Genomic DNA, 25708 nt, shown 5'->3' with positions numbered 1-25708 from the left:
GTGGTTCGAGATATACCTGGAGCCCTGGGTCTATTTGCTTGAGTTCTGACAGCTGCTATTTCAGACTCACACTGTGAATCCCAAGTGTATCAGTAAGCACCAGCAGTCTGCAGGAGGAGTCTTGCAGCTGGAAGTGGAAGAAGTGTCAGGAACCTCCAGAGTTTTAAACTAAGATCAGAGTGGGCGGCTTTTGTGTCATGAAGAATGTCACTTGGGAGGAATAGTAGCAGCAGTCTAATGGGAATCCTAGCCAATGTTTTCTCCCTCCTGTGGAAGCCCCCAGGGCCCTTCACAAGGAGCATAGGTTATAGAGGTTGTAGTTTTCACTGTTTATTATGGCCTTTCTGTCACTTTAGACATCCCTATTTTGAGCCTAGTTTTCTTTCTCTTCTAAGAATAGTTTTAAGTAAATGTTATGAACCCTGTGATTGCCTCATATCCTAGATCCTTCTTCAAAGAGTGTGTCTGGAGTTTGGATACTATTTCAAAATCTGTGATGCCCAACTGCTTGTTGAGTTTACTATTTAACAATAAATTTCTGATTATTAGTCATATGCACCTATTAATTAAATTTTGGAAATATAGAACATTATAAAGAATATAAAAATCACACAGAATTCTATCAGCCAGAGATAGCAAGAGAATTGATGTCTTATTTTTCAGTTATTTTTCTCTTCAGATGTATATTTCTACAAAGCTGGAATCCCATTGCATTCTTTTTTGCATGTGCCATTTAAAATTTTTCAAAACCAGGATTGTTTCAAAATTCCATGGTGTTTCATTTTTACTTTTCTAAGCTTTTATTTTAAAAAATAAAAGTAAAAAGATCAGTTGTTACCAGAGGTTTGAGGGAGAGGAGGGATGAATCTGTGGAGCACAGAGGATTTTTAGGGCAGTAAAACTGCTCTATATGGCCTTCCATGGTGGATGCATGTCATTATATATTTGTCCAACATCAAGAGTGAACCCTAGTGTAAACTCTGGACTCTGGGTGATACTGATGTGTCAGTGTAGGTTCATTCATAGTAACAGGTACCACTGTGTTGGGGAGGATTAATAATGAGGGAGGCTTATGTGTGGGGCCTTATTCTGTGAGATGGGAGCCATTGCAGGGTTTGAACAGAGGAAAGATCACTCTGGTTGATATGTACGGAACAGACCGTTAGGGAGATGAGGGCAAAATCAGGGAGACCAGTTAGGAAGATATATCAGAATTCAAGGCAGGAAGGATGATGGCTTGGTGCAGTTGGTAGAAGTAGTTGCATTCTCGGTATGTTTTTGAAGATAGAGCCAAGAGAATTGGTTAATGAAATAGATACAGATTGTGTCAGAGTAACAGGGAAGAAAAGGATGGATTCTGAGTTTTTATTGAACAACTTTAAGATGCCATTTTCTAAGGTTAGGAAGATCAGGGGCGAGGCACAGATTGGAGACAGACAGGAGTTTGGTTTTGGAGAAACAAGTTTGACATGTCTTATGCCTCCAAGTTGAAATGTCCACAGGGCAGTTAGACTACTGAGTTGAAATTCAGAGGAGAACTCTACGTTAAAAAAAAAATGGGGCATGTCTGTATATGCTGCTGCTGCTGCTAAGTCGCTTCAGTCGTGTCCGACTCTGTGCGACCCCATAGACGGCAGCCTACCAGGCCCCGCCGTCCCTGGGATTCTCCAGGCAAGAACACTGGAGTGGGTTGCCATTTCCTCCTCCAATGCATGGTGCCTAAATCACAGGACAGGATAAGATTATTCCAGGAACAGGAGAAATGGTCTGAACGACTAAGCAGTTGACAGCAGAAGTGAGGAGGGAATGAGGATGATTAAGGAGAGAAGACTGAAGAGAAATGGCCACTGAGGTAGTAGAACACCCAAGAGAAGATTTTACGGGATCCAGATAGGAAAAAAAGTCATTTCAAGGAGGAAGTGATCAGTTGTGTTAGATAAGCCAACCAACAGTCCTAGTAGTATGAGGACTAAGAATTGACATTGGATTTAGCAGTGTGGGGGTCCTTGTGCCCAAAATGATCAATTTCAGTGCAGTGATAGGGGCTCCAATCAGAATAGGGGGAGAACAGGTTTTATCTTTTGAACTTTCTTTTTGCCAGTGGGACTGATCAGGGTGGGAGGGAGAAACTGATGGTGCAGGAGAGATAGGTGGCAGTCCATACTGGCTAAAGCTGTTGCTGTGGCCTGGGAAAGCCTTTGCCCCAGCACTCTAGTGTGTGATAGAGAGGAGCAGTCTTCAGCTACACTTCTGTGATCCTGGGAAAGTCCTTGCTGAGCCTTTAAGTTCTCTTCCACAAAATGAAAAGTTTGCAACCTGAATTCTAGATATGTTGTTCTCTTGTTCTGGACGAAGACCAGGAAGGGAAGGCATGTTTTTAGGAACAAAGAGGAATCACTGAAACAGAGAAAAGGGCTGTGAATCAGACCTTGGAAGCAATTAGACCATGCAACTGAATGCACCAAGACAGACAAGACAGTGTTAATAGAATATTCTATTGCATTTCAGCGTTTTGTTCTCAACATAGATGACGAGCAGCATTCCTTAAATTACAGATTCAAGCCAGATCTTTTTTTTTTTGGCTGTGGTACACGGCCTGTGGGATTTTAGTTCCCAGATCCAGGAATCAAACCTTCACCCTCTGCAGTGGAACCACCAAGTCCCAACCACTGGACCTCCAGGGAAGTCCCTCAAGCCAGATCTTTGTATTCTGTATTTCTGTCTTCCTTTTCTTCCCCAGAAACGTGTCACTTTCTTTGGAGGAAACTTGAATATCTGTTGTTGGACTGATTTTTCAGCATAGCTTATGTCAGTATTTAGATGACCTCCGTGTTAGAAATGGAGCAGTGCTGATTTTGGTACTTGTTCCTATCCTTCCTTTCTGTGTGCTAGGCTTAGGGACACCAAGGGGCAGAGAATTTGAGTGTGCTGGGGGCGGGTCTGTTTCGTAAACCTACATCAGGAAAACATGTCAGACCTTGACCCTGTTGTTCAGAGTGATTTTGTAGGGCCTTTAACATTCCTTCCCGCAATCCAAGGGGTTGGGGGGGATTGGTATCTGATTGTGGTTTTAATTTGCATTTTCCTCCATCCTAAAGGAGACCAGTCCTGGGTGTTCATTGGAAGGACTGATGCTGAGGCAGAAACACCAATACTTTAGCCACCTCATGTGAAGAGTTGACTCATTGGAAAAGACCCTGATGCTGGGAGGGATTGGGGGCAGGAGGAGAAGGAGGATGAGATGGCTGGATGGCGTCACCAACTTGATGCACCTGAGTTTGGGTGAACTCCAGGAGTTGGTGATGGACAGGGAAGCCTGGCATGCTGCGGTTCATGGGGTCACAAAGAGTCGGACACGACTGAGCGACTGAACTGAACTGAATTACTTCAGGTGTTGAGCTCTTTTCCACATGCTCATGATCATTTTCACTTTTGTAAAGTGCCCGAACCCATGTTTTCTACCATTTTTCTTTCTTTCATAAATTTCTTAGTTGGTTTATAGGAATTTTTTATTTCTGGATGTCTTTTTGATAATATATATGTGACACACCTTTCCCATTTATATTGCTTGATTTTTCAGTCTCTTAGTTGTGTATTTTTTACAGTCATAATCTTTTTTTAATTTTTGATCTATAGATGCTTTAATTTTAATGAAGTCAAATTTATCATTTTTTCCTCTTTTTGTTTTGTGCCTTGTATAAGAAATAGTTGTCTACCCCAAGGTCATGAAGATATTCTCCTGTTGTCTTCTAGATGTTTCATGTTTTACCGTCACATTTAGGTCTCGGATACATCTGGAATTGATTTCTGTGTGGTGTGAGTTAGGGTCAAGCTTCATTCCCCCCATCCCCCACCAATATGGTTAATTGAGCTACTCTGCATTAGAGTTTTGTTTTATTCTTTGTTGTAAATCAAGGCACAGTACATATGTGACTCTTTCTGAACTCTGTTTTCTTCCTTTATAACTTTAAGGGGAATGGGAGTACAGGAGAAATTGTGCAGGGTGGTGGCTAAGAGCAAGGACTCTGGAGCCAGATCAGCCACCTGAGTTCAAACTAATAGCTTTGTGAAGGACGTTTTTTTCATCTGTACAATGGGAATACTTGTAGTGTCTTGTATTTACCGTTTTGAGGACTGAATGAGTAATATTGGTAACATGAATAAATCTAGCCAAAAGATAACAAGCATTGCAGATAGGCTGGGCTCCAGTGCTTCTGGGAGCAGAGCTAGTGACCAGCGCCGTTTTAGATGGACTTGGGCATGACGGGGCATGGGGTGGGGTGCATATTTAGCAGACTCACCACAGACCTGTGCTGGGACTACAGTTATTCCCCACTACCGTGCCTGCCCCGACTTCAGAGTTACCCAGCAACCTTCTGGAAGAGAAGGTTTTTCAGCATTTTTTGAATCATCTCGTGAAGTCTTCAGAGAATCTTTGGTCCAGTTTAGAATACAGAAACAGAATGTGCCAGGCTTAAATGAAGTTCCCTGAGCAGCTTACCAAGAGAGACAGCAGCGGCTATTAACTTTCTCTCTGCAGCTATGTTGACAGACACTACAGCTTAGCAGTTGGGCACATGCTGAAATAAAAAGGAAGAAACCTAGAGAAGGCGTTCTGGAGGCTGACCTTTAAGTGGGGACCCAAAAGAGGCTATGGGTTAGAAAGAAGTAAGTTATTAGAGTCTAACACAAAACTGTTAGATGAAGAGGTAGGGAAAGAGGGACACAGCCTCAGCCAAGGCCTGAGACCTCGAGAGCTGAGGCTAGAGAGTAGGCAGTGGAGGGTGTGTGGGTACAGGCGTTGGAGGGAAGTACCCGGTGGTCGGAAGGAAGGCTGGATGCTAGCAATCAGGGAAGGCCTTAAGTGTTTTAGACTATATCCTATGGGTAGAAGGGGCAGCTTTAAGGTATTTTAGGAGATCCTGGGTGGGTGGAGACTGTGACATGGTCATATTCAGAAAGCTCTTTTTGTGGTGTGGATCGAAGAGGGAGTAATCAGAGGCAGGGAGACCCTTTGGAGTCTGGTGTCAGAATCCAGACCAAGGAGTACAACGGTATGGAGGGAAGCCAAGTGGGATATAAAGATAGGTAACTTCTTTAGGCACAGAATTTGTGTTTGAAGATGAGGGGAGGAGAGGTTTTATCGTCGTCAGTGATCATATATGGTAGAGATGTATGGAGTGTTTCCCCTGTGGAGTGAAAGATCCTGGGAGAGCCACTGGCGAGTGCTCCTCCAGCTTAGAGAGGTTGTACTTATGTTCCAGCTGGTCTTTTAGTCAGGAAGCAAAGCGTCAGCGTGCTCCCAGGTAGATGCATATTGTCTTTTATTTTCTGTGACCCTAAGGAAAGTTTTGTTTTTTTTTTTTTTAAGATTTATCTTATTTCTAATGTGGTCAGAAAGTGCTTTACCTGTCTGAGTTTACTGTCCGGCCTTTTGCATTCATAGAGTTAACATTTAAGGTTTAAGCTAATGAGACAGTCCAGGAGCTCAGTGACATGCAGTAGTTTATTCTTTTGCCAAGGCATGCGTTTCAATGCTGCTCTCTGGGGCATGGGAACTGATAGGTGAGCCCTGCCCTCCACAGCATCCACTCTTCAACCTACCTTGTATTCTGCTCTCAAATCAGAAATTCTTATCATTATTAAGAGCCTGATGGAAATCGTTTCACTGTTTCAATTATATGTGAATGCATTTTGTGGAGGAAATCTGTGCTGGAGCAGTATTCTCTAATTTTGGGAGTTTGTAAAGGTACTTTACTTCTCTCTTGCCTGCTGTGCTTTGCCAGCATGATGTCTGATGCTCTGCTTGTGGAAGACTGGCCCTTTCTCAACTACTGAATCCTTCTGGGAAGTGTGTGTGTGTGTGTGTGTGTGTGTGTGTGTGTGTGTGTGTGTGTGTGTGTGTGTGTGTGTGTGTGTGTGTGTGTGTGTGTTGTGGTCATGCCTCAGTACTTCAAAGCATTCATCAGTAGAATGAAAAGATAAACTGAGTTATGTGGATTTCGCCCCCGCCTTTCCACTGTACTCTCATCAAGGAAAGCTTTTGTTTGTTCATAGGACCAGTTTTACTGTCTTCTACTCTCTTAACAGATACAACAGTAACAAATTTCGGAAGATGATCACCTTAGTGTGTGTACCTAAGTCCTCTCTCAAATAAAAGTAGCAGAATTTGAGCTGTTGGTGTTACTCTTTGCCCATTCCTTCTTAAAAGGAACAGCAGATATGCCCTATTTTCCTCTTGTTCGTTGTGGGTACTCTTTCAGGGGGCCCTAGTGGAGTTTGCACATATAGGAAGATTTGTGTGTTGTTTTGTGCTTCTGTCACCATTCAAAATGGATTTCCCAGAGGAAAATGCGGGGCTTTACCTGCCTGAACTCCAGAGGGAAGGACTACAGTCCCCCAGAGTTGCAGGCAGGCTTGTTTTCTTTATTCTCCCTAAATCCTCACTTTGTAGGGGCAGAGGTCTTGTTAACTCTCAGCCCTCAGGTTCACTGGAGATGCCAGGAGATTGTCGGCTAGCCTCCCTGAGAGAGACTGCGAGTTGGAGCTGTCCAGAAGAGCAGGGAGCCTGGCATGGATTGACATGGCTCTTGAACCAACTCCAGCTCTGACACCTATCAAGCAGTTGCAGCATGCGGATCCACTTTACTCCCCCATAGTGCTGAATGCAGGTGGAGAAAGCACTGGCCGTTTAGTGATTCTTAAGTTTCCAGGGGTAATTTGCTTGAGTCTTTAATTCTCTTTTTATTTTTCCTGTGTTTGGATTGCTCATACTTTGGGAAACAAGCAAAAAAAAAATTTATTGCCTCTGTTTTCCCATTCATATCCCCAGCTAATTTTTTTTTTTTTTCAGACAGGGATGTAGTTGATTTACAATATTATGTTAGTTTCAGGTATATAACATAGTGACTCAAAAATTTTATAGATTATACTCCATTTATAGTTATAAAATATTGCCTGTATTCCCTGTACTGTACCATATATCTTTGTAGCTTATTTATTTTATACATAGTGACTGCTACTGCTGCTGCTGCTAAGTCACTTCAGTTGTGTCCAACTCTGTGCGACCCCATAGACGGCAGCCCACCAGGCTCCCCTGTCCCTGGGATTCTCCATAGTGACTGGTACCTCCTAATTCCCTACCCCTATCTTGCCCCCACCTCCTCCTCTCTCCCCACTAGTAACCACTGGTTTGTTTCCTGTATCTGTGAGTTTGTTTCTTTTTTGTTAAATTACTAGTTTGTTTTATTTTTTAGATTCCACATATTAGTGATAACATACAGTATGAGTCTTTCTCTGTCTGTCTTATTTCACTAAGCATGATACCCTCCAGGTCCATGCATGTTGTTGCAAATGGCAAAATTTCATTCTCTTTTTAATGCCTATCTCATTTCTTTTTTTAATTGTTACTAGAGAGTTGAGAGGCTCTTGGAGAACTCTAGAGGAAAGAGTGACTAGCCTGTTGTCTCTTGAGGCCTTTGGCAGAGTCTGGAAGGAACGGCTGTCTCCTCAGGAAGCTGGCTGCAGGCTGCCGCTTGCCAGTCCACCTGCTGCCTCGGGTGGTGTGTGGCTCCTCAGGAATGGCAGCCATTTCCAGACAGGAGTTGGCTCTCTCTCCACCTTCTGTTCCTCGGGCAGCAGCAGGGTTTCTCTTCTTAATGTGTGATGGTGGCTGGGTGTGGGGTTGCTCTTGGAATTCTGGGGGATGGAAGGAATGGGGGAAGTCAAGCTGAGTACGTGATTCAGCATTCATGTTTGGCATAAGGCCATAGAATGTTAGTCGATGTTTTCTTGGAATATGGAATAATGAAGTTGAGTGCTTGCAGAAAGCGGGGGAATAGTTCAAGAGTCAGCTCAGATTTCTGAAGTAATGATGCCAGTTTTGACTGGTAATGATGCTTTTCATGTTTAAGTGTTTGTGTAAGTATTCTGGATATACTGATATTTATGTTGTCAATAGCATCTGGTCTGTGACTTATCTCAACATTGCTCACAGTGCTCTTTGTTGTTAGAAAAAAATTCTGTATTTTATTGTAGTCTGTTTAAGCAGTCTTTCATATTGTTTGATAGTCTTTTATTTCATGAGTGTAAAAGTGAGAAGACATAGGAGAGGCAAATTTTAAAGATCAGAATGTGGTTTCCATCAGCATCCTTGGGTTTAATTTAGATTTTTAAAATTCTGATTTTGTGAAATTATTCTAGACATTACCTTGTCTGTAAGATTTTAGTAAAGCCAAGTATTCACTTTATGTTTTCTCATTAACTCTCTATATCTTATTCAGAAACTCAACTAGCATTCCAAATGGTTTTCGCTTTACTGTTCTCTCTGCCTTTGCTCAGAAGTACCTGCTTTGTGACTGATTTGCTGAGAATTTGGTAATTCTTTCCTGTGGTTGCAGAGATGGCCCAAAATTTTCCTCATCATGCTGAGTAGGGTCAAAATCAAATCTGTCAGGAGCACAGGGCTAGAATTTCAGATGGGTTGAAAAGAGGTGTCGTTGTGCTTACAAATAACTGTTGCTTTAGTGATTTGACTTTGTGCTAAAAGCAGTGCTTCTCTACAGGGAGTGATTTAGCCTTCTAGGAGACAGTTGGCAATGTTTTGTGGTTGTCACAACTGGGAAGGTGCCACTAGAATCTAGTGGATGGAGGTGGTAGGAATATTGCTGAACATTCCTAACAATGCACAAGAGAGCCTCCAACAACAAAGGATTATCTGTCCCCAGATGTCCACAGTGCTGAGACTGAGAACTGCTGTGCAGTCCTGGTATCTTTTGCAATGAGGAGCAGTTGTCCTCTTCCCCTGTGAGAGCCCATTGGAAAGGCTGGCCGTTTCTTTTCTTCATGCCTTAGGTTGTCTCTCATGAGTGAGTGAAAGTGATATTGGTCCCTTTGATCTCAGACATCACTTTAAAAGATGTTTAATTTAGAATCCTCTAGTTCCTTTTAGCATCAATGCTATGAAGATTTATTTCTTCCCAAGGAGCAACTAGGATGAGAAATTTTCCCCCCTTAAACTGGCTTCCATGATTATTTTAAAAGTGAATCACATATTGGTTTGTGTAAGTTTTTAACTTTTTAACATTTATTGGCAAATACATTGGCTTTTCTTGACATTTATTGAGTCAGGGAAAGCTCAGTCTATAGAGAACTTCAATATGTGCTTGTAAATGATGATGTATTGAAGATATGGGACATAAACATACTGAATAGGAACTAATGTACTTCAGTGGATTTTTTTATTCATGTGTATTTTTCTCTAGTAGGTTTTTTTTTTTTTTTTTTTTTTTAGTAAAAACAGGCTCATTTTTAAAAATTCAGCATACATTTATTGAGCGTCTGTTGGGCAGCTGGCATTTTTTTAGGCTTGAAGGATACGTTAGAGAATGAGATGGACAGAATCCCAGCCTTCAAGGAGCAACAGTCTAAAAGGAGAGACAGGTTAAGGTTGAATGGTTACTAACTTCAGATCTGGGTAAGAACCTTGTAAACAATAAGAAAAGGGAGTAAGCCCCAGGGGTGGGCAGAAAGGGTCTGCTTTAGCCAGTGTGGTGGTTGTGGCGATGGTGGCTCTCTGATGAAATAGCATTTATGCTTCAAAGAATCAACTTTTGCTTTTGCTCTTAAAGTATGTTTTCCGCTGTTCTTTGTAATTTTCTTCCTGCTACGTTCTTTCTGAATGCAGGTCTAGTCTTGTTTCATCTGTTTCCCCCGATCTTGGGTTATTTGGAAGTATTAGTTCCTCAATGATCAATGCAAAGAAATAGAGGAAAGTAATAAAATAGGAAAGACTCTTCAAGAAAATTAGAGATACCAAAGGAACATTTCATGCAAAGATGGGCACAATAAAGGACAGAAATTGTATGGACCTACAGAAGCAGAAGATACTAAGAAGAGGTGGCAAGAATACACAGAAGAACTATACAAAAAAGATCTTCATGACCCAGATAATCACAATGGTGTGATCACTCACCTAGAGCCAGACATCCTGGAATGTGAAGTCAAGTGGGCCTTAGGAAGCATCACTACGAACAAAGCTAGTGGAGGTGATGGAATTCCAGCTGAGCTGTTTCAAGGCCTAAAAGATGATGCTGTGAAAGTGAAAGTGCTGCATTCAACATGCCAGCAAATTTGGAAAACTCAGCAGTGGTCACAGGACTGGAAAAGGTCAGTTTTCATTCCAGTCCCTAAGAAAGGCAATGCCAAAGAATGCTCAAACTACCGCACAATTGCACTCATCTCACACTCTAGCCAAGTAATGCTCAAAGTTCTCCAAGCCAGGCTTCAACAGTATGTGAACCGTGAACTTCCAGATGTTCAAGCTGGATTTAGAAAAGGCAGAGGAACCAGAGATCAAATTGCCACATCCGTTGGATCATGGAAAAAGCAAGAGAGTTCCAGAAAAACATCTATTTCTGCTTTATTGACTATGCCAAAGCCTTTGACTGCGTGGATCACAACAAACTGTGGAAAATTCTGAAAGAGATGGGAATACCAGACCACCTGACCTGCCTCCTGAGAAATCTGTATGCAGGTCAGGAAGCAACAGTTAGAACTGGACATGGAACAACAGACTGGTTCCAAATAGGAAAAGGAGTTCATTAAGGCTGCATATTGTCACCCTGCTTATTTAACTTCTGTGCAGAGTACATCATGAGAAACGCTGGACTGGAAGAAGCACAAGCTGGAATCAAGATTGCCGGGAGAAATGTCAATGACCTCAGATATGCAGATGACACCACCCTCATGGCAGAAAGCAAAGAAGAACTAAAGAGCCTCTTGATGAAAATGAAAGAGAAGAGTGAAAAAGTTGGCTTAAAACTCAGTATTCAGAAAACTAAGATCATGGCATCTGGTCCCATCACGTCATGGCAAATAAATGGGGAAGTGATGAAAACTGACAGACTTTATTTTGGGGGCTCCAAAATCACTGCAGAAGGTGACTGCAGCCATGAAATTAAAAGACACTTGCTCCTGAAAGAAAAGTTAAGACCAACCTAGACAGAATATTAAAAAGCAGAGACATTACTTTGCCCACAAAGGTCCGTCTAGTCAAAGCTATGATTTTTCCAGTAGTCATATATGGATGGGAGAGTTGGACTATAAAGAAAGCTGAGTGCTGAAAAATTGATGTTTTTGAACTGTGGTGTTGGAGAATACTTGAGAGTCCCTTGGACTGCAAGGAGATCCAACCAGTCCATCCTAAAGGAAATCAGTCCTGAATATTCATTGGAAGGACTGATGTTGAAGCTGAAACTCCAATACTTTGGCCACCTGATGAGAAGAGCTGACTCATTTGAAAAGACCCTGATGGTGGGAAAGATTGAAGGCATGAGGAGAGGGGGTCGACAGAGGATGAGATGGTTGGATGGCAGCACTAACTCAATGGACATGAGTTTGAGTAAACTCCAGGAGTTGGTGATGGACAGGGAGGCCTGGCATGCTGCAGTCCATGGGGTTACAAAGAGTCAGAGCGACTGAACTGAACTGAACTGAAGTTCCTTAACTCTATAAGATTTTGTCTATAGAAGATTTTATCTATTAAATAAATAAAAGTAAATAAAAATAAATAAAATTTATCTATAAGTTAAAAATTTACTTATAAAATAAATCTATTAAAGATTTTATCTATAAAAACTTCAGAGTATATTTAATCTGTTCTCTAAATATGAAGTCCCTAAGATATGATCTTTTGGTTTTTTTTTTTTTCCCTTGCAATTTATTGATAGAAGAAAAGGACTCACTTGTTCTGTAGTTTCTAGACTTTGCTGATTGCATCCATATGGTCTTGTTTATCAAGTTTAACATAGTCCTTTGTTCCCTGTATTTTTGCAAACTGGAAATGTGATATCTAGGTGTTTTCAGATTCAGGTTCAGTGTTTGGACACTCATACATCATAGGTTGTGGTGTATATATCCTTCCACATCATGTCAGGAGGTACGTGCTAAGACTTGGAATCCACTGATCTTTGTTTATACAGATAAGATTGAGGCAAAAGAAGAAATGGAATAGCTGGAGAAAAGGCCCTGGAAGTGTTTGTGCCTTGTTACCCCTTATGAGTGAAATGTAGGGTTTTTTTTTCCAAAGGTACTTATTTGCCTATCATATTTGTTATAGTGGGGTTTATAACTCATTCCTGAGAAGCTTATGTAAGTGTCTGTTGGTGTTTATATAACTTTGTTGATTACTGCTCACAGCTGGCTTGCATGAGGGAGAAAGTTCAGAGGTATTTGTCACCAGATCTGATTCCATGATCCTGAGCTTAGGTGGTAATAGTCACTGACTTTTAAACCACTGAAGACACTAATTTTCCTTTGTCAAAGCACATGCCTCTACTTCTTTGTTGACTTGAATCTTTTTTCCTCGGTGACTTTGGTGGATTATATTTTAGAATTTTGGAGTGAGCTATTATTTGAAAGTCAAATCAATGATTTTGGATAGGTTGTAAATTCATGTGGTTCAATATTGAGAAGGTACAAAAGAGCACAGTGAAAAGTTATATTTTGACTCAGGGAAAATCAGTTATATTAATTTTGAAATTACAGTTTTATTATTAAAATTAGTTTAAGACGTAGTGTATATCAGGGGTCCCCAAGCTCCAGGATCTGATGCCTGATAATCTGAGGTAGAGCTGATGTAATAATAGAAACTAAGTGCGCAATGAATGTCATATGCTTGAATCACCCAGAAACTCTCTCTCTCCCTGACCTTGGTCCGTGGGAAAATTGTCTTCCACGAAACTGGTCTCTGGTGCCAAAGAGGTTGGGGACCATTGGTATATGTTATAATGCTATATAGAAACCAAAAGCATCACAGTTAAGTGTCGTGAAGCAGTAACGAAACAGCTGTAAAACACTGACTTCCATGACAACAGACTTTAAATACTAGCACATCTGGGCACATCTGTAAACTAAAGCCACTTTAACAAGCAAACAGTAGTTGTTGAACACAGAAGCTGAGGATTCATTCAAAGAATAGTAGGTGGTGAGAAACTGATTTAGACCTGTGTCCTGTATATAAAGGCAAGGGGAAACCTGTGTCTGAACTCTTTGTTCATGAAAATTGTATCTACTGTGTTTGATCATTTGCAAATCGCTACTGTGCTTGGCTACATTCAGCCCATGCCAGACAGAAATTCATAGCCAGGCCTCACAAGTTGGAATGTTAGGTAGTAAATTTGTGACATTCAAAGGCTGTCAGGTTTGTTCTTCCCCCTCCCAGGGACAGCCCACTCTGCAAGGCAGAAACCAGAAGAAATAAATACAATAGTTGGCAACAAGTTTGCAGTACCCAGTATATGAAGTTCAGACCCTGTGCCTGCCCACTATACTCTGACTGTGTCCTGCCTAGTTTCTAACCTTGCCTCCAGCTGTTCCTCCAAGTGGTTACTCAATAAATTTGCTTGTGAAATAGAAACAAAAACAAAAGGCTTTAAGGCCAGGAGAGCATCAAAGGTCATTATCTAACCAGGTCAGAGGACCCAGCAAAACACTAACTTGAGGTGTGCCAACCCAGCCCTGAGTGGAAATTGGTGTGTAGGTCAAGCTGCAGTGTCGGGGGAGTGCCACTCCTGCTGCGGTTTTGCTTACTTCACTTTAGCCAGTGTTGAACTGCCTGTACTTTCCTAACCATTCCACCTTGTTCCTCTTGCTTATGCTCCTCTGTCTGTCTAGAATGTTCTATTTTTCCTTTACTAGCTGGTGCTTATCCATTCTGTTAGGTTAAACCTAGGTCTCACGTTTCCCAAGGAAGTGCCGCCATTAACCGCTGATAGGCAAGGCTGGATTAGGTGTCCTTTCCTCAGGTGTTACTGCTGTAAAGCACTCCACTGTATAGGTATGTACGTGTGTCCTCATGAGGACCGCTGCATTGTGCCTTGGCACAGGGCCTGGTACATAGCAGATACTCATATTTATGTTAGGCTAAATTAAAAGCAAGGGGACAGGAAAGGCAACAGTGTCTAGTTTGTGGCAGTATCAAGTGGAAAGATTTAGAATGTGGGGTGTGTGTTTTGTAAGAAATACTCATTTTCTAATAACAAAATGCACTTTGCATATGTCAGTTCTATTTTTCCTTTTCCTTTCTTATTTCTCATCTTTGATTAGGATATATAATTGAAGTTTGAGATCTCCACACAAATAAATACTGCTACCCAGCGTGCCTGACCAAGCCCCAGAGCTCTGTGTGCTCCCAGACTGTTGAATGTAGTTGTGGGAGTATGGAGTTCCATGGAGTTCAGCAGACTAATAAAGAATAATATTTTCCATGAGAGAACTGTTTGCATCCTCATTTTACAAATGTGAACTATGGCTCGGAGAAGTTGACCTCATGAGCATAGAGCTAGTAAGTGACAGAGCCGAGATTCACCACCAGGGTTGCCTGACTACAAAGTTCATCCTTTTAGCTGTCTGCTCCTGTTTTTCTGCTTATTTCCTGTATACCCATAGGCAAGTCTTTTTAACTTTTTAGTGCTTCAGTGTATCATATTTAGAATGGGGTGGGGGACTAGAATGAGGGGAGCATAATTCACCTTGTAGAATTATTGTAGGAAAGAAAGAAGAGAAGAAACCAAACCCATTCTTTGTACCTGGACTAATGGTAGTCGTAGTAAAAGCAGCAGCGGTTTTATATGGTGTTTACAGTGTGCCAGGCACTGTCTTAGCACTTTATTTAGGCCACCTCACAATCATCGCCACAATCCTCTGAGGTTGAGGAACGACACTACAGTTTCTATTCCCTTTTTATAACTGAGGACCAGAAAGGTTGTCATAAGGGGCAGAGCTGGTGTTTACAGCCCGGCAGTCCGGCTTCAGTGTCCATACTGAGCCCATTTGCTCTGTTACCTCTTAGGAAACATCAATTTCCAACTCCATGCTGTTTTGGAATCTGGCATCAACATGAAAGAGACCATAAGGAACCCAGAATGGTATCAGGGTGGCCAGGGGCTACATCAGACCAGGTACGGTGAGCAGTAGCAGTATCTGGGACACTCATGATTCTCTTACTCAATCACTGACTGGTGAGATGGCCGTTTGGTATTTTTTGGTGGTTAAGTTCATAGAATGATGACCCATGGTATGTCTTTTTTCAGCTTGAGGGCATCCACTTACTGGTTCACTTAATGAGGTGTATGAAATCTCTGGCCTCTCTTTACCGAAGTCTACAAGGTTAAATGTTTCTTCTTGAGTCCATACTGATATATATATATATATTTTAATGTTGAATATATAAATGACGGAGAAGGGACAAATCTCCCTTACAGAAAAATTCCAGATAATAAGTGTGTAAGGAAAGATGGAAATAGAAAACCACTGTTAGAACACCACCGTAATAATTGCTCTAGGTAGAATCCACTGATGAATATTAAAATTAGTGGATGAAACTTTTGAGGATATTTGTGTTCTCAAAGCCTCAAAGTATTCCCCCCAAAAAACATTTGTCTGTGTGTGTTTATGGTTTTTGTTTTAACCCTGTTCTTTTTTTTTTTTTGTATGTGGTTTTAACATATGTCCAGAAATTCTTTGATGCCCTTCCGTCCAGGAAATGGAGTGTAATTCTCTTCCCCTTGAATGTAGGCTGGGCTTAGTGATTGGCCTCTTATGAATAAAGTATGGGAGGGGGGAAAATAGTAGTTTTACAGTGGAAAAATCCAGTAAACACCACTTAAAGGTTAATGTCACCAGGAATAACTCATGTTGATATCATTACCCTGATCAGACGTGATGAGAAGAACACTTCACCTGTGTGATATTCTTTCCTAGAAAACATAACCTCCAAACTAATCATCAGAAAAACTGAAATTTGGGGACAGTCTACAAAGCCACCTGACCAGTATTCTTCAAAAAATGTATTAAGGTCAGGAGCTCCCTGGTAGTCCAGTTGTTAGGACTCAGCGCTTTCAGTGCTGGGGCCTGGGTTCGATCCTTGGTTGGGGAACTAAGATCCCACAAGCCACATGGTGTGGGCAAAAAAAAGAAAATCAAGTTTGTGAAAGACCAGAATAGGCTGCCACAGTTAGGGAAGACTGAAAAGACATTGAAAGCTCAATGCAATGTGCTCTCTATCCTAGATAAGGATCCTGTTGTAACAGAAAAAGGATATTAGTAGAAAACTGGTAAATCCAAAATAACAAACAGAAACAATCCCACCAAAAGGGCAGACTTTCTGAGTCCTTGCTGCCTGAGAGCCAAGTGGCATGGACTAGATCACCCAAGTTTCAGCACTTCTGCTCTTGTTTTGAACCCTTCTTACCTTTGGGAGAGACCTTTTGATTGTGGAGCTTGTATCTGGGAGGCTCTGGCAGATGTGGGGACAGGTCTGAGTGACTGCAGGACCTGCCCATCCCACGAACAGAATGCAGCTCAGCTTATGAGGAGAGGGACATGCACAGGGACCTTCCCCCCCCAACCCCAGTTCTTGCTGGTGGTCGATACCACAAATGACATTCCCTCTGCCAGGAATTTCTTCCCACTTGGCCCCCATCCTGAAGGCAATAATATACCATTAGTCGTTCTGTTCATCTTTTAAGTTCTCACTTACATTTTACTTTCCATATAATTCCTTGTGTGATTATCCTATGAAATAGTACCTTTCATATTCCTATGACCCTAACACAATTATTCTTGGCTTAGCTAATTACTTCTGGCTCAAATATGGTACCTTCTTTGAATTGCCCTGCCCCTCCTATGGTAATGGTATTTAGCACACTTTGCCTTATTATGTCTAGAAGACAAACTCCTGGAAGGGAAGGAATCTTACAAGTATTCCTTGAAGCATCTAGGACAGTACCTGCCGTGTTGTAAGCTCTCATTAAAGGGGTGGCAAATTGAATGAACACTTTTAAGGCACTGATGGGAGGAGTGGTCTCCCTGTTGGCCAGATGAGACTTGCTTAGAGTCATACAAGTGAGTGTGAGCTGTATTTGAAACTCAGTGTCCCTTTCTGAGTGGTCTGAGGCCCTGACACTTCCTCACTCTGAACATAGTGCTAAATTACACCAAGAGTGATGGCTCACATTTGTTGTGAGCCTACTCTGGGCCAGGCTTGGTTTTAAGCATGCCCTCTATTTAGTCCTCACAACAGCTCTGAAGTGTGGAAATTACTGTCCTCGTTTTATAGATAAGTCCATTGGGGTTCAGAGAGATGTAACTTGCCTTCTTAGCTCACCCGCTAATAAGTTCTAATAAGTTGCTGAGTTGAGATCTGACCCTGGCGTGTCTGGCATCAGAACCTGCTTTTCCTCCAGTAAAGTTGATCCCTGGCACCTCTTTCCATTTGTCTCCTCAGACCCATCCCTGGAAGACATGTGTGGTACTGAGTGTGCCCAGCTGGGAGAAGATGGGCAGCAGCCACCGCGGTGCACTTCAACTACCTCATCTCAGTCTGAGCCTTCAGAGCAGCTTAGGCGCCACCAAGGCAAGGGCCTTGCCTCCGAGGACCCCAAAAAGAAGAGAGCTCAGAAACCCTCCCACATGAGAAGAAACATAAGGTGAGCTATGCTCTGGGGGAGAGAAGGGAGGGAGTAGAAATATTACCTTCATTTGAAGGCTGTCGGTAGAACAGCCTTCAAAGAAGGACTGGTTTGATCGGGAGAGTTCTGTTTCCCAAGGAGAAAAATGTAGGCTATGTGCCCCAATTAATAGTGAAGCTGCAACTCGGGACCACTGGGTCTGGACTATCTGAGGATGCAGAGCGGATGCGGTTGGCACTTGAGCACCACTGGGGATGTCCGTCTGGAGGCCAGGGAAGCATCCATAGGATGCTCTGGTTGGAGTCTGTTACTTCCTTTATTTTTTTCTTATGTTTCCAAATACAAGGAGATAAAAGAGTTTGAGTTCTCATCTTCTCAGAATTCAACATCAGTTGGAAGAGGATTGTCTAGTCCAAACCAAGGCTTCTTCATTAACCTAAGAGATCAGCAGATGTGAACTTCCTTACCTGTCCAAATCTCCAGCAGTCCTTTCTTCTACCCATGACAGTTTTCCTCTTGAAAGAAGACAAAGGATATTTTTCTCCTCCTGCTACTGCTGCTGCTAAGTCGCTTCAGTCATGTCCGACTCTGTGCGACCCCATAGACGGCAGCCCACCAGGCTCCCCCGTCCCTTGGATTCTCTGGGCAAGAACACTGGAGTGGATTGTCATTTCCTTCTCCTCCTACCCTCATTTTTTTCTAAACAGAATGATGACTTGAAAATGTACTCTTAAGTTTGGGAAATAAGGATGCAAAATCATCCACAGTCTTATTTTCCCATATAGCAAGTCTGTCTTTTGTACTGCTTTCCAGCTTTGTGGATCACATATTACTCTATTTCACTCTTGATCTGTTAGGTACCAAGAAGAGTCAGCAGGGTGATGTGTCAGAAAGTTAAATAATAGAAAAACATACTAGCCCAAAAGCACCTGAGCCTTGAAGTCCTATTTATGTGTGTGTTTGTTTGTTTGTTTACCTTACCCACTGCGTGGGTGTAGTGGTACTGACGCAGCTTCTTCTCCCAACAGTGATGATTTCCCTCTTCAGCTTGACATTACCTTACCCAACCACAAGTGAACTGAAGCGCTCGCTCTTATTTTAATGTTTAGAAAGCTTCTCCGGGAGGATCAGTTGGAGCCAGTTACCAAAGCAGCACAACAGGAAGAATTGGAAAGAAGGAAGCGCCTGGAGCAGCAGAGAAAGGATTACGCAGCCCCCATTCCCACCGTCCCCCTCGAGTTATTTCCCGGTAAGCCGTGGAGGGGGCAGGAGGGGCCCCACACCCAAGTGAGGAGAGACCCTCGGTGCCCACAGTGTCAAGGACAGATCTGGAATCAGATGGTGGCCTCTCAGGAATCCTTTCAGTCCATTCATTTGCTAAGAAGCACACAAGCAGAAGGCTCTTGTTTGAAAAGTTAAGATGGATACTTAACTTGATGCTTCCTCAAATTGGTCTTATTTAGATTTTCCCCCTGAATCTGAACGTACCAAAGGATTAGGACATTTTCTAGTGGTCAGGTGAGTGCTAGAAGTAAGAGCCGGTAGAGAAAAGGGAATTTGGGAAGAGGGTTGAGGTTTTTAAGATGTTCTCTACTTGTCTCCTCAGAGGATGGTCCCCCCAAGAACAACACAGGAGGAGGAGGGCAAATCATTTTGGAAAATATGTTTCAGCTAATTGACATTCTCTTCCATTTAAATCCACCTCCCCCCACCCAGAGGAAATTGTCTTAAGAGCAAGCGATGGTCCCCAACTGCCTCCTCGCGTCTTGACCCAGGAAGTCATTTGTTTGGACAGTAGCAGTGGCAGCGAGGATGAAAAAAGCAGTCGAGATGGTAAGATGGAGCCAGAGGTGCCCCTCCTTCCTCCCGACCCAGTGCTCACCCCGAGAGATTAGCTTTCCCTCCGAATAGAAAAGAGTTCCGTCCTTCCGTATTCCGTTTAGGGTCTGACCGTGGCAAATTTCCCCGAGTCTCCTTGGTAAATTTGTTTTTCCCTTGTCTTAACTTGAAGCTGGAAGAGAGAAAAATGAAAAATCAAAATTTTTATGAATGGTAACAAGTTCTAACATTGTTTCCATGCTCCCTTACCATAAGTTGCAGTGAATTATATCTGCTCCCTGAGTCCTTGTTTTCATTTTACTTGGTTGGCTGTCTCAGAGGTGATTGAACTGAGCTCTGGAGAGGAGGATACTCTGCACATTGTGGACAGCAGTGAGTCTGTCAGTGAGGAGGATGAGGAAGAGGAGAAGGGTGGCACCCATGTGAATGACGTCTTAAATCAGCGTGATGCTCTGGGGCGGGTCCTTGTCAACCTGAACCACCCTCCGGAGGAGGAGAATGTCTTCCTGGCCCCTCAGTTGGCACGGGCAGTGAAACCTCATCAGGTGCAGTAAATCTGGATTCTCCTCTCTGTCTCCTTTCAGCTTCCTTGCTGTGGACATCGCTTTCTGGCGGTTGTTAGCATCACAGCCTGTGAAGTACTTGTTTGGTACCATGAGCAGCTACTGATTGATTCTTCCTCCTAACAGTTGATGCTTCAGGATTTCTGATGGGTGGGAAAGGACAACCCTGAGACATGCCCTGTTATGTAAAAGGTGCTAATCTCTTGGGTTTATAATCTTGAGCCACCTCCTGTGAGATGACTGATCAAGATACTCTCTGAAGAGCAGTGCCTTGGTGGGAACTTGTGGCTCCAGGAGAGGTGTGAGACTCAGAAGTCTGAGAGACTTTCTGGTAGGAAGGCTCAGAGCAGTTTGTGTTGACCCAGAACCAGAAGTAGGACCAGTGAATAAAAGCTCCAGGAAGGCAGAGGTTGACTCAACAGAAGAACTCTAACAGTAAGAACTTCTCCTCATGGAATGGGCTGCCTTGAAGTAAGCAACCAGGGGCAGCCAGGCCAAGACTGAGTGAAAGACCCAAGCAGGAGTTTGGTAGTCCAGATTCTTGCCTCAGATGGGCTGCTCTACTAGGTCAGTGCTTTTCTCTGTGTTCTCCAAGAAGAATGTCACCAGTCAATAAACTAGCCAGGGTTCTGGGAAACTTTTGTAGCCACTCACACCAGCTGTCTGGTCTAATGTCTGCTCATTTACTTAATTTTGACTAGTTCCAAAGAAAGTAAACTAGACCCTTGGTCTTTGCCAGCCAAAGATATTTGTGTTTGTTCCCTGTCAGATTGGTGGGATCCGATTCCTCTACGATAACCTGGTTGAGTCCCTGGAGAGATTTAAGACCAGTAGTGGCTTTGGCTGTATCCTGGCCCACAGCATGGGCTTGGGGAAAACTTTGCAAGTGATCTCCTTCATTGACGTTCTCTTCCGCCACACGCCAGCCAAAACTGTCCTTGCCATTGTGCCAGTAAGTGTTGGGGCGGGCACCACTTGCTCACCCTCTGCAGAGCTCTGGGGTAATGCCTTATGGGCTCTAAAAACCCTGGTAGGCTCAGTTCTGAGCTTCTTCCCTAAAACACCCTTTTTGGACTTAACTTTCTGACAGGTTAATACTCTTCAGAACTGGCTGGCAGAGTTCAACATGTGGCTCCCAGCTCCTGAAGCCCTTCCAGCTGACAGTAAGCCTGAAGAAGTCCAGCCTCGGTTCTTTAAAGTTCACATCTTGAACGATGAGCACAAGTAGGTGGCCTGCCCTCCGTTCGCCCTTTTCCTTTTAGACTTCTTCCCAGGGTCTGGAGTCAAGGCAGTCAGTCTCTCTGGCTGTGTGCCTTGTCCTCCCAGATTCCTTCTGGTTTCTTGATGTATCCCCCTCTCTCTTCTTGCTTCTCATTTTTTTCTCTTCCTAGTTTTTCAATAGTCAGAGTTACGTAGCACAGAAATTTTTGTATTCTGCTCGAAGACGTTTTTATATCCTGAAAAATCTGTGTGCATGGTCACATTTTCCCATGCATACAGTTCAACATGATAGCATGAAACTTTCTGTCTTCTATCTTTTCACCTTTTACATTCATCTTCTATTAGAAACCTAACCATCAGTCTCCTCTTATAAGCACTAACCTATATTTGACCCTTTTTTTTTTTTGTGGGGGGGGGGATATATTTGACCCTTAATGGTACAACTTCCAAGCTTTAAAAGATGCAAACCATTTTTTTGTTTGTTTTGGATCTAAATATAATGATTTATATTTCCATTCTGTAAATTCAACCTGCTTTCCAGAAATTTAAACCTATATCCTGATCCTGATCCAAGCCAGCTATCCATGCCATGCTTTCCCCTTGTTGATATGGATAACTGAGAAAGTAGACTTTCTTTTCTGCGGAGGTCACCTTTTGTGATGTTTGGTCACACACATGAAAATGAAGAGCCTGTGGGTGGCTCCATAGGTAGCCGATCACCTGCTCTTTTCTAGATTTCAGGACTGTCAGTCCACATGTGGTTAATGAAATAGAGCCAGAGCTCAGTTGTTCAGGAGGAGAGGGATGTGCTGAGTGGCGTCCGGTCTCAGCTATTCTTTTTCCTTTACTGTGTGTCCTTGGCTCTTCATTCACCAGGGCCTGGGCAGGTGAAATGCAGGATGTTGCCTTTGCTTTTACTACTTTGTATATATTATGATAATAACTTGCAGCTCTCCCTCAAATGTAGTATTATAGTCATGCATGTAATGTACACTTTGGCCACCTGATGCGAAGAACTGACTCACTGGAAGAGACCCTGATGCTGGGGAAAATGGAAGGCAAAAGGAGAAGGGGGTGGCAGAGGATGAGATGATTGGATGGCATGACTGACTCAGTGGGCGTGAATTTGAGCAAACTTTGGGGGAAAGTGGAGGACAGAGAAGCCTGGTGTGCTGCAGTTGATGGAGTCTCACAGTCAGGCACAACTTAGTGTCTGAACAAAAATGCGTACATCTAAGGGGATTGTCACTTCTATTTGTAACATTGAATCTCTGGTTTTTGCTGTTTAACCATCACCAGGACCTAGTCCGTCCTCAGTGCAGTTAGTATGTCTATAATGGGGGGAAAGTCCTTGGGCAGCTGGCCAGCCCTGTGATGCTGCCGCATGAAGTCTGTGGTGAGAGGGACTTCTGACTGTACATCAGCACAGCTTTGCCTGTGAGGAGTTCTTCCTGCAGAACCGGAGAAGCAATAATGTGTTCTTTCTGTTCACTCTTGCAGGACAATGGCAGCTCGTGCTAAAGTGATGGCTGATTGGGTGTCAGAGGGAGGGGTGCTGCTGATGGGGTACGAAATGTACAGGCTCCTCACCCTGAAGAAATCCTTTGCCACAAGTAGACCGAAGAAAGCCAAGAAACGTTCTCACCCGGTCATCATTGATCTGGATGAGGAAGACCGACAGCAGGAGTTTCGAAGAGGTGGGTGGCCTCTCTGGGGATATTCTAGGGGGTAACTTGGGGAAAAGAAGTAGTGTCTGCTCTAGTACCTAATCACATGGGGAGCATTATTGATGTGAGTCACGTGGTCATGAACCAGAAATCCTGGTCCCTGAGGTAAGACTGGCTCTGGCCAGTGGCTCTTGCAAGGCCCTGCTTTCTCTGCAGACAGTGGAATTCTGGGTTGGCCAGGCCACAGACTGGCTTGGGCAAGACTCCCCTATGTCTTCACAGAACAATTAGAAGAGCAGCTGCTCCCTTTACTGCTTCCCAGAATGTTCTGAGACAGCATTAAGACAATATAAAGTATTTAAATTACTAATACACGGAGTAGTAGTAGTAGTATTGTTTGTGTGAATATATAAAAGAAGAATTTATCACAGTTTTCTTTTTGGTGAAAGCCATTCTTCTCATAGTTCTAGCTCTCTTCTCTCGTTTGAGGGGCCTTGGCCTATTTGGGGAAAAAAGTGCTTTTAAGTTTCAGAGGCTGTTTCATTTCATAGAGCTCTTCATCTATGAGATTCTGTTTTTTCTGTTTGCTTCTGTGGCTTTGAAATTTAGCAATGAGCAGCAAATAACTCCAGGAAGACCTTGTCCTTCAGTTAGCTCCCACCAGCCAGCTCTCAGGTGGCTCCAAGACAGTGGTGAGAGCCTGTGGAAGGGTCTGGGTTATTCCCATCAGAATCATCCCAGATGCCTTTTTAATCCTTTAGACTAGTACTCTGAAAGTCATGCCGTCTGCTACCTAGTTGGTGTAAGCCCTAGGAATGCAAGTCAGTTTTATTCTTAGCCTAAAGGGAAAAGAAAATCAGGAAAGGAAAGAGGGAAAAGAGAGATTTACTGCAAGAGTCAGTAGGCTAGGGTCATGTGCCACACCAGATGCACAGGAACTGGAGTGGCCGGCTCCCTTTCACCACTGGGGGCTGACTCTCGCTTTCCTGCTTCCTTCATTTCTTCTGTCTCCTCCAGGGTGCACCCCCACTTCTCATATTGTTGACTAAGAGCAGGCCCTCTCACCCTCTTACTCCGGATCCTCTTCCCTCCCTAGAGTTTGAGAAGGCCTTATGCCGCCCTGGCCCTGATGTGGTGATCTGTGACGAGGGACACCGCATCAAAAACTGCCAGGCCAGCACCTCCCAGGCCCTGAAGAACATCCGCTCCCGCCGCCGGGTGGTGCTGACCGGGTACCCCCTGCAGAACAACCTCATCGAGTACTGGTGCATGGTGGACTTTGTGCGCCCAGACTTCCTCGGCACCCGGCAGGAGTTCAGCAACATGTTTGAGCGCCCCATCCTGAATGGACAGTGTATTGACAGCACGCCTCAGGACGTCCGCCTCATGCGGTACCGGAGCCACGTCCTGCACAGCCTCCTGGAGGGCTTCGTGCAGAGGTGAGCCATCCTCGGATTTTCCAAATCCGTGGAGAGTCCTGGTGAAACAGACCCCTCAAGGCTTTCCTGAAGGGGGAAGGTGGTTATGGTGGGAGGACCCCTTTCTCGTAGGGCAGTAGTAAACCTCTGCTTTTGCTGAATAGCTTTTCCTGAGCAGGTAATAGATGGTGGATATCCAGTAATTCATTCTCTGAAAGTCTGGCCCAGAAATGCATGTCTCAGAAGTTAATCTGTGAAGTTACTAGGGATATCTGCCTTACTTGCTGAGAGAAGCAAGAGACAGCCATGCCAAGGACTTGAGTAAAAGAATAAAATGGTTTTCAGGGGAATGGCCTCACCAGTTTCAGCGTCTTGGAAGATGTAGGTTTGGCCAACCTGAAGCATTCCCTTGTTTTTCCTTGTGAAGACGGCGTGTGTGGAGAAAGCTTAGAGAAGCAGCCCTAGATCAGGTTAAGAACCTGGAGTTCCCCTGGTCTCTGTCTCTCATTCAGTCACCTGGGACTTTGCTTTAGTTTTTATCCTCAAAATAAGTTTCTTGCTGCTGGTTGCTCAGCATGTCCTCATTATTACAAGGCTGTTGTGAATGTTGAGGTTCTAAAGAAGGATATGTGGCGCCAATGCAGGATTCTGTGGTTCACCTGCACTGACACCTCCTGGCCACACTGCCTTGTCAATTCTGATCTGTACCTTTGTAGGAGAGGCCACACTGTGCTGAAGATTCATCTCCCTGCCAAGGAAGAAAATGTGATCCTGGTGCGACTCTCTCAGATCCAGCGAGATTTGTACACACAGTTTATGGACCGCTTCCGGGACTGTGGTAACAGTGGCTGGCTGGGGCTGAACCCTCTCAAGGCTTTCTGTGTATGCTGCAAGGTGTGTTGAGGCCTCGGGGGAATACTAAGATACAGACTAAGATGCTCATGGTCCCCAGGGAGTCATGCCTGCTGGGAGTCCTTGATAAAGGAAGAAGTTCATTACACTGAGGGCACTGAGGCAAAGCAGTTCCCCGAAGTGCCACTCGTAGACTATAATGTAAATGGTGCCCCTTGCAATTGTGCAGCTGCACAGCTTCTTACACCAAACTTGAGAAATCACTTCCTTTCTTACTGATTGTTTTTCAACTGAGACATGGAGTGATTGGAGGAACATCATGGGACAGAGTTTTTGACTGCTGGCATAATCAGGATTCAAGAAATATATAGCTTAGACTTGCACATTATTAGGAATACCTTCCATTTAATTCTATGTTTAATCAGGTTGAGATCTGTTTTATTCTGATAATGCTTGAGATGGTTTGGGGACAGTAAAGTCTAGTATCTTTAGCACTGAGCCTTGTGAACAGGCTGGCGAGCCCCGGCTTGTCTTTGACCTGGCCAGATGCTCTCAGTTGCCTCACAAGCGATCTGTTCCTTTGACAGCTCTCAACTAACCTTGTTGGATATTATTCCCACTGCTCTAATAAATCAGCTGAAGGTGTGTGTCTGGGGACAGATGACTTTCAAAATATT

General features: G+C 43.5%; 1 protein-coding gene across 3 annotated transcripts in view; it reads left to right on the top strand.

The window, feature by feature from the left end:
* RAD54L2 (RAD54 like 2) overlaps nt 1–25708 on the top strand; it is a 117906-nt gene that overhangs the window by 71769 nt on the left and 20429 nt on the right. For all 3 annotated transcript variants that reach the window (XM_086367812.1, XM_086367811.1, XM_086367813.1), the window contains 9 exons: nt 17288–17489; nt 18581–18720; nt 19188–19304; nt 19629–19855; nt 20643–20825; nt 20964–21097; nt 22595–22791; nt 23858–24200; nt 24896–25073. In XM_086367812.1, coding sequence (XP_086223938.1) covers nt 17288–17489; nt 18581–18720; nt 19188–19304; nt 19629–19855; nt 20643–20825; nt 20964–21097; nt 22595–22791; nt 23858–24200; nt 24896–25073 — 1721 coding nt within the window. The remainder of the gene's footprint in view (nt 1–17287; nt 17490–18580; nt 18721–19187; nt 19305–19628; nt 19856–20642; nt 20826–20963; nt 21098–22594; nt 22792–23857; nt 24201–24895; nt 25074–25708) is intronic.

Source organism: Bos grunniens, chromosome 22 (genome assembly GCF_055505025.1).
Source record: "Bos grunniens cultivar Pamir isolate PY7600 chromosome 22, Bosgru_T2T1.0, whole genome shotgun sequence".
Taxonomy (NCBI): domain Eukaryota; kingdom Metazoa; phylum Chordata; class Mammalia; order Artiodactyla; family Bovidae; genus Bos; species Bos grunniens.
This window is presented reverse-complemented; position numbering and strand designations above follow the sequence as displayed.